The following is an 8,685-nucleotide window of genomic DNA, read 5'->3' on the forward strand; positions in this document are numbered from 1 at the left end:
GCCACTGCACTCTAGTCTGGGTGACAGAGTGAGACTCTAACTCAAAAAAAAAAAAAAAAATCTCATGAGCCTTTTTCCTTTTATTTCAATAAAGCTCGGGGGGAAAAGAAGGAAGAAAAAAGAAAAAAAGATAGCTCTTTTTTTTTAAGTTCGTTTGTATATTCAACATTTTTAAAAGGCCAAAGCAAGAAGCCCTACTGAGCACAAATCAGGTGCCTCCAAATAGGAAGAAAGGATATTGTCTGTTGTATCTTGGCATGGCCAAGAAAGGAGGGAAGCCTTTGGCCTGGGCTCAGCCCCAAGCCAGCTTTGTGGAATGAGGCTAATGGGAGCAGGATGTCAGGGTGTTGCCTCCCTGGCATGACCTGCATGCAGGACCGGGCTGGGATCCCCACACCTCTGGTTCTTCTCTATCCATTTCTCTCCGTTCTCCTCAGTAACTTGGATCCCTGTTAACCTAAGTATTTTAATTCCTCAGGCATTCCAGAAGTGTTCCTTTATGGATGTAAATTCAAACAGTCATGCTGAGCAGTCCCGGGCTGACAGTCACGTTAAAGACACTAGGCCGGGCGCCACAGTCCCACCCAAGGAGAAGAAGGTAACGTGGCAATCACACATTTGCCACACAACTAGACGGTCCTTCCTTCCTTGCTCTGACACTAACACGGCTCTCTTGCTCTTGACCTTCATGCCCTCTCTTTTTTTCTCTGCTTTTTTTTTTAAACAAATGGAGACCCAGATTTAGATTGAGATCAGAGATATCTGGCTCAGGTTTCCAGAGCAAACGCTGTGTTCCTACACACAGTATACAATAGTGTATGCAGAATTTAGATAATATCTTCCCAAGCATGAGAGTTTTTACCTTTCAAGATTGTCTAGACCAATTCTGGAAAAAAATAGAAACAGCAGCCAAGAATGTAGCAGTTTTCTCATTTTTAACATGTTTATTGAGTGAAAAAACAACTATGTTAAAAATAAATTAAAAACCTTAGATTTGGGGAAGAAAATGCCTGCCCCACCCCTAGGAAACATACAAGTGTGTATTTGCACATGTGTCCAAGAATGCCAAATAGAATTTTTGCTAAATATTACCAAATTTTTAAGTGCACCTTCCAAGATAGTTCAGTATAGTCTTAATGCTAAATTAATATTCGTGGCTTCAAAAAAGATGTCCAGGCTCTAAAAACAAAGTCTGCTATTACTGTATAAGTTCTTTAGGGAAACAGCAGCCTGAATGTTTGAATTACAACTTTAATTTTAATCTAGGGATTTTATGATTTTTGGACATAGAACTATAATATTTGAATTAAGCCTCTGTCAAAATCTCAGGATTAAAAAGCTTGTGATGACCAACTCCGGCTCTAAAATTTTTCACCAGGAACGTATATTTCAGAATCCAAAGACTCTAGCTTTCCCTAAAGAAAGTCAAACTAATCAGCTACAGTGCAGTCCAAGAGCTACCCCAAATGGGTACCTTGGCCCATGTGTGAGTAAGCTGAGGGAGATGGCTGGAAGTCACAGAATCAGAGGATTTTTCTATCTAACACACCCTTCAAGAGACACAGTTCTGGGCTCACAGCTCACAGCCAAGAGGCCCTGCCAACGAGGTTGTCTACGTCTCCCTGACTCTCAGCCATCTCGGCCCCCTTGTATGAACTACATCAGCCACGTAATTGACCTGTGACACCATTAATGGTGGGGAAAGAAAGGGAATCTTGCTCTGTACCAGGGAAGATTATGATTAATAAATCTTTCTCATGAGAAAAACCTTCTGCTAATTTGAATTGAGCCCATGAAATCACATCAGAAATATATTGCTTTGTCAGTATGTGGAATTTCCTTATGTGGCCCTATTAAAACCAATTCATAGAAGGCATGATATGCCATGGCATGTTATGCTTGGGCCAATGGGACCATTCTGTCTAGAATGCTGACTGGGAACTTGGAACTTCTTGAAGATTCCTCTGAAGACAATCTTCATCTCACTGCAGATTTTTTCTAATGTGCTAGGAAGTTGCATGAGATTTCTTGCCTCATAGTTAGAAATCCATATCCCAATGACCTCATTGATCTCAGTCAAGGGGCCACTACATAATAAGTAACCAACTTATTGAGTGAGTGCCCAACACTGGGTTTAGTTACAGGTGCTCATTCTGCATAATTATACTCAGTAGATTGGCCTACTTCATAAAAACCATGAGTATCAAGCTTATTCCCTAATTTTTGTCATTATTAATCTCTTCCTGGGCTCTTCATTTACCCTTCCATAAAGCAAATGTTTTCTTAGATATTTCTCCTCTGTCACGAAGCTCCCACCTGGTGAACTCCACTTATATGTCATTTCCCTATAACCGTGTCTCTCATTTGGGTTTATTGCCCATATGCATATTGAACATGCCTCCCTAGTTGTCTAAATAACTCAGATCTTAGGGCCTATTGACAGAGATTAATGAGACTTAATTACCTTTCACGCAGTCTTGACTGCCTAAGACTAAGAAATCATTGTGAGTTTACATGACTTTTGTAACCAAGTTCATGCACTTGCTTTGATAGTCATTCTTTTTTCTAGCCCGGTGATAAAAGGCTTCGGTCACTTGAAACCTAAACCTGAAATCTTTATCTTAGTGATGTTCCATTGGTATACTCCTGCTACCTGATCAGCTTTAAAACACGCATTCAAAATACTTATCGATGGGAATGGCATGGGCACTGACCAACCAGAACACATGCCAGCCCTAACCCCCGGTAAATGGGACACAAAGCATCAGTCATGAGTATACCTTCTTTGGATCACATGTCAATTCCTTCTTTGATTCAGAGGGCAAGTTCTCACTCTGTCCTACTGTGATATGCTAACTCTGTGTTTGGAGTTGAAGCCTTAAGCTGAAACCTCATTTTTAAAAAATGCTATTTTCTTTAAGAATTCAGTCACTATCTTGCCCAGACTGGCCTAGAACTCCTAGCCTCAAGTGATTGTCCCACCTCCCAGTAGCTTGGATAACTGGACTCTTATCTATTTTTCTTCTTTAAAACCTTTGACTTGATGTGTTAGTTGTTCTATATTTTAAATAAGAATCCTACAGAAGAAGTTACATGGCTAGACTGCAGCAGCTGAATTACTGCACTTCTTTGGGGGTCTTTATGGGGGACTAAGTGGAAGTTAAACAGGGGGTGTTTGTTGGCTAATGTACCTCGTACCTTGTACAACATTTTCATGTGATTAATACTGACTTTGTTGTTTGTGTATTATGCCTTGGGTGGGTATGAACTTTCTTTCCATTTTAACCAGGGTCGTAGGATTGCTCTGGGTTGCCTGGGGCTCAACCTGGGTGGTTGTGCTTTGTGTCGTCATTGCTTTAACCAAGCAGCCTTCATTTGGACTGTGTTTCATCCTGCTGTAACCAATCACCTCTTCCTCCTGGGCTTCTACAAGCAGCAAGAAGAAAGGGCAGCAGAGCCCCGCTAGTGTCAGTGTTAGGGGAGGGCCAGAGGCTTCTGACACAGCCAAGCAGGAGAAGGCTGTGCTTCTAGGCAAAGCACTCTGAGTACCTGGATCCACGCTGCTAGATCCTTCAGCCCTGGATCTTGGTGATACCCTAAGAAGTGTGTCTTCGCTCCGCATTGGAAAATATAGAGGATGAAGGCTGAATCATGATGTCAAGTCGCCGTTTTAGCCTCAAATGTCTTTGTAAATGTTTAGATTATATTATGATAGCATTATCACTGTGAATTCAGATTTGAACATCTTGGCTACAGTCAGTGTGAAGGTCATTTGGACACTTTGACACTTTCTGTACAAACTGCAAGAACATTTTCAATCTGTCATTTGACCAGGGAGAAATAATGTGTGTTTTATCCCAAAGTACCAAACCCAACCAATGCAGATGTCTGTATAGGAAAATTCCCATAAACGAAGCAGAGAGGCCAGGCTCAGCGGCTCAGCCTGTAATCCTAGTACTTTGGGGGGCTGAGGTAGGTGGATCGCCTGAGCCCGCAGGTTCAGGACCAACCTGGGCACCTTAGTGAGACCTTAATCTCTACAATAAATCAAAAATTAGCCAGGTGTGGTAGCGCATACCTGTGGTTCTAGCTGAGATGGAAGGATCGCCAAAGCCCAGCAGGTTGACACTGGAGTGGCCGCGACTGTGCCATGGCATTCCAGCCTGGGCAACAGAGTCAGACTCCAACTCAAAAAAAAAAAAGCATAGATAGGACTGAAATAACTAGCTGACAGGGAAACTAAAAAAAACCCTTGTCTAGTTCTCCATTAATAAGCATGAAAATTGAGGCCTGAGAAGTGAAATGACTTACCTAAAGTACCTCAGTTAAGTGGCAGATCTGAATTGGTTCAAACTCCTTTGCCAGACCACACTTGTACTTGCTACAATACTTGTGATTTTAGATCTACTAAGCACACAATCAAATGTTGAAAAGTGGACATGTTGATACAGAATCGGTCCCTTGATTCTCTTAATGCTTCCCCACAAAATCTGAAATACTTGAAATATTTTGCTAATGGAGATTTTCATCTCGTGCAAACACAGGGCATTTTTGGAAGCTGGAGAACAAAGCAACAAAAGGTAAACAGAGCTATAGGCTTTGGATTGGTGTGTGACAAATGTGCTTGTCCAGCATGTGTTGGAAATGTTATTAAAGGAACCGTTTAGTGATAGACCACCTGGGGGGGGCGTGCGGTTTTATGGAGTAACATGTCCTACACTGTCCTACCAGAATTTGGAATTTTTCCATGAAGATGTACGGAAATCTGATGTTGAATATGAAAATGGTCCCCAAATGGAATCCCGAAAGGTGAGTGTAGGGATCTGTGTTCCAACGGATACAATGCAGTTGCTTACCTTCCTCTGGATTAATCATCCATTCCTGATTCATGTGTGTTCATCTCCCTCTTAGGTTACCACAGGGGCCCTGAGACCTAGTGAACTTCCCAAGTGGGAAAGAGGAGTGGAGAATAATCTTTCTGATGCACCAAGAATATCAGACTATAAGCCTGACATCTTCATGAAGGAAAATGCCACATTCAGTATGAGTTTACTCAGAGACAGCAGAAACTATTCCCAGAAAAATGTGCCTAACGTCAATTTCAGCTTCTCTGGCATTAGTTCGTTAGATGATGAAATAAACAAAGGGCCTAAAGTCTCCCTACCTGACTCTGAGACTCCGAAGCTGAACCACGGAAGGACAAAAGAGACAGGTCGGCAAGGACAAGAAAATTCAGAGAAGGGTCACATTTCCTCTCCCACCAGATCCACGGAATCGAGTGTACGTGGTGTCAAAACACAAGATCAGGAGGTTCTCAGGACAGATTTTGGCCAAGTCGTTCTAAGACCCAAGGGAGCTAGGCCTGCTCGTATGAACCCTCATGAGGACGGAGCATCAACTCCAAGTTCTCCCCCTGAAGAAAATGCAGCTCCTGACAACATTGCCTTCATGATTACCAAAACCACTGTGCAGGTCCTCTCCAGCGGGGAGGTCCACGACATCGTTAGCCAAAAGGGAGAAGATGTACAGACTGTCAACATCGACGCCAAGAAAGAGACGAGCTCCCCACAGGAAGGGAGTGAAAGCGAAGAGCCAGTCGTTTGCCTAGACAAGAAACCAGTGATCATTATTTTCGACGAGCCCATGGACATCCGGTCTGCCTATAAGAGACTTTCCACCATCTTTGAGGAATGTGATGAGGAATTAGAGAGAATGATGACAGAGGAAAAGATCGAGGAGGAGGAGGAAGAGGAGGAAAATGGAGACCCCGTAGTCCACAGCGGCCCTTTTCAGATGTCTCCTAAGAAGATCGCCCCAGCCAGTCTTAGAACTGGACAGCAGGTGGATACAAAATTACAGCCTCACACCCTGGCAGCAGAGACCCAAATCCCAGGAGGACAAGAAACAAATACACCCCAGCTAAGCAAGTTCAGCCCCGCACACTCTCCAGATTCAGAGCGCAAGGGGCATGACGTGACCGATGACCAGTTTGAAAGCCCCAAGAAAAAGTTCAAATTCAAATTCCCCAAAAAGCAACTTGCCGCTCTCACTCAAGCCATTCGCACAGGAACCAAAACAGGGAAGAAGACGTTGCAGGTGGTAGTCTACGAAGAGGAGGAAGAGGATGGTACTTTGAAACAGCACAAAGAAGCCAAGCGCTTTGAAATCACTAGGTCTCAACCTGACGACACCCCTCAAACTATGGCCAAGAGACAAGAGCAGCCTGGGGTTGAGAGCACCTCTCAGACTTCAAGAACTGATGAAATCAGGAAAAATACCTACAGGACCCTGGACAGCCTGGAGCAGACCATTAAACAGCTCGAGAACACGATCAGTGAAATGAGCCCCAAAGCCCTAGTCGATACCTCATGTTCCTCCAACAGAGATTCTGTTGCAAGCTCATCCCACATGTCCCAGGAGGCTTGTCCCCGGCCCTTGCTAGTTCCGGATGAAGTTCCCACTGTCCTAGAGCCCCCCACGTCAATACCTTCAGCTTCACGTAAGGTATCTTGGTCTAGTGGAAAATGAAAAGACCCAGCTGCTTTCTTAAATCTGCTGTAATCACCATTAGCCAAAGGTGTCTTGTGATTTAATTGCTTCCTTTCAGGTGGCTTTTTTTTTTTTGTCTGTTCGCCATGACCCTTCTCTCATACTATCTCCCTTACCTTCAAAACAACAACAACTAGGTGTCTAACAGCTAATTGATCCTGTTTTTTGTTTGTTTTTGTTTTTGTTTTTGTTTTTACCTCTGTTGCTGATTGGTGTTGGGTAAACGCAAGGCTACCGGGCCAGCCACGTGCTGTTGAAATTGATTGCTCTGACACTCACATTAAAATCCGTTTGATCATTAGTGAGCAGTTGATTCTGTTTGATTCTTCCGATTAACCCAATTGGTGTCTCTTAGATCTGTCCTGCATGTAGGGCTGTGGCTACTCACTTTGAGCTTCTCTGCACAGAGTAGGGCAGCCTCAGGGATGATCACTCACGCGCTGCTTCTTCTCTTCCCCCTCTCGCGGTCCTTTCCACAGGGCTCCAGCGGGACCCCGCAGACCAGCAGGATGCCAGTCCCCATGAGTGCCAAGAATAGACCCGGCAGCCTGGACAAGCCCGGCAAGCAGTCCAAACTGCAGGACCCCCGCCAATACCGTCAGGTAGTTTTACCTTAAACCCAATTTTGGATGGACGCTATTTTGGTTAAGAAGCAAGTCACTGACTTAGGTTTAATACCAAATATTGTGTGTTTTCTTCGTAAGATATGGTTTACGTAGCTATCCTGGATCTGGGGGCATGAAGAAAGTCTAAACACCTTTGTTAAACTTTTTCACCACGCTTTTGCATGCTTGCAATAAAACATCTTTTACTTTGTGACTCCAAATTTTAACTGTTAACACACGGTGCCAGGCCCGTTGGCTTTTCTTTGGTGAATGTAGTGCTTCGTCAGAACACCTCGGGAAGCAGAGACAACCAACCTGTTGTTGAACTGCCCTAAAAGTCACCAGTACTAACGTCTATGTTGACTGCATTGCATTCGAAGCACATTAACACTCCGTCACTATGCCCGACCCCAGTCGTTACCCAGACGCATGGCCCACCTGGCACACGGAAAATGCTAGTCAGAATGATGTGACTCTTCTCACAAACGTGTCCTTCCTTTTCTCCTGTCCTGTCTATCCTTTGCTACGTGCGTGGGGGGGTTTCCACCAGGTCCGGTACAGCACAAGACTTAGCTCAGGCCTTGAACTGTTTGGTTGTTTTTCTTTTGATTAATTATTCTCAGAAGGGCTGTGTTGCCAGGCCCTGTGGGTTGATCGTGTGACCAGCTTTCTGACAAAATGTCTCCCGCCATCTTTATTTGCAGGCTAATGGAAGTGCTAAGAAAGCTGGTGGGGACTTTAAGCCTACTTCCCCCTCCTTACCCGCTTCTAAGATTCCAGCCCTTTCTCCCAGCTCCGGGAAAAGCAGTTCTCTGCCCTCCTCTAGCGGTGACAGCTCTAACCTCCCTAATCCATCTGCTCCTAAACCGTCGGTTACTTCTAACCCTCTCAGCCCCCAAACAGGACCACCTGCTCACTCTACCTCCCTCATCCCTTCCGTCTCTAATGGCTCCTTAAAGTTTCAGAGCCCCACTCATACAGGTAAAGGTCACCATCTTTCATTCTCACTGCAGAGTCAAAATGGCCGAGCACCCCCTCCTCCCTCTTCCTCCTCCTCCCCTCCATCCCCTGCCTCCTCCATCTCACTGAACCAAGGTGCCAAGGGCGTCAGGACCATCCACACTCCTAGCCTCACCAGCTACAAGGCACAGAACGGAAGTTCAAGCAAAGGCACCCCATCCACAGCAAAGGAAACCTCTTAAAGGCCAAATCTTTTTAGGCACAAGTTGGAGTAACATTTAAAAAAAAAAAAAAAAAAAGGAAAGAAAGAAAGAAAAAAAACTAACAGTCTGCAACAACCATTTTCACAAGAGAATGTAACATATTGCTGTATTGTTTGAGGCTTAATGCTAAGTATGTGCTAAATACTGGTTTGATAGATTTCAGTAAAGCTCGTTTGTTCTGTTTTTTTACCTTGTTGCTGTTGTAACTACATAGTGTTTACTGTCTATAGTCAATACCTACTCGATGCAGTAAGCATGTGTTATGAAAAGAGAGTATGGTGAGAGGGAATGGCGTGTGAGAGACAGGA

At 44.2% G+C, this 8,685-nt stretch overlaps 1 protein-coding gene across 7 annotated transcripts in view; it reads left to right on the forward strand.

The window, feature by feature from the left end:
* The window catches only part of KIAA1217 (KIAA1217 ortholog), a 158,374-nt gene extending 149,999 nt beyond the window's left edge, over positions 1-8,375 (forward strand). For 2 of the 7 annotated variants that reach the window (XM_008052300.2, XM_021709665.1), the window contains exons 15-16: positions 7,029-7,151; positions 7,859-8,375. In XM_008052300.2, the coding sequence (XP_008050491.1) occupies positions 7,029-7,151; positions 7,859-8,356 (621 nt within the window). In that variant the 3' untranslated portion in view covers positions 8,357-8,375. Of the gene's footprint in view, positions 1-478; positions 599-4,731; positions 4,810-4,911; positions 6,505-7,028; positions 7,369-7,858 lie in introns of those variants that run through there. The other 5 variants (XM_008052302.2, XM_021709666.1, XM_021709667.1 and 2 more) reach the window with 5 other exon arrangements.
* The last annotated feature ends 310 nt before the right edge of the window (positions 8,376-8,685 follow it).

This window comes from Carlito syrichta, unplaced genomic scaffold, assembly GCF_000164805.1.
Source record: "Carlito syrichta isolate Samal-C Ts95f unplaced genomic scaffold, Tarsius_syrichta-2.0.1 Scaffold271701, whole genome shotgun sequence".
In the NCBI taxonomy this organism is placed as follows: Eukaryota; Metazoa; Chordata; class Mammalia; order Primates; family Tarsiidae; genus Carlito; species Carlito syrichta.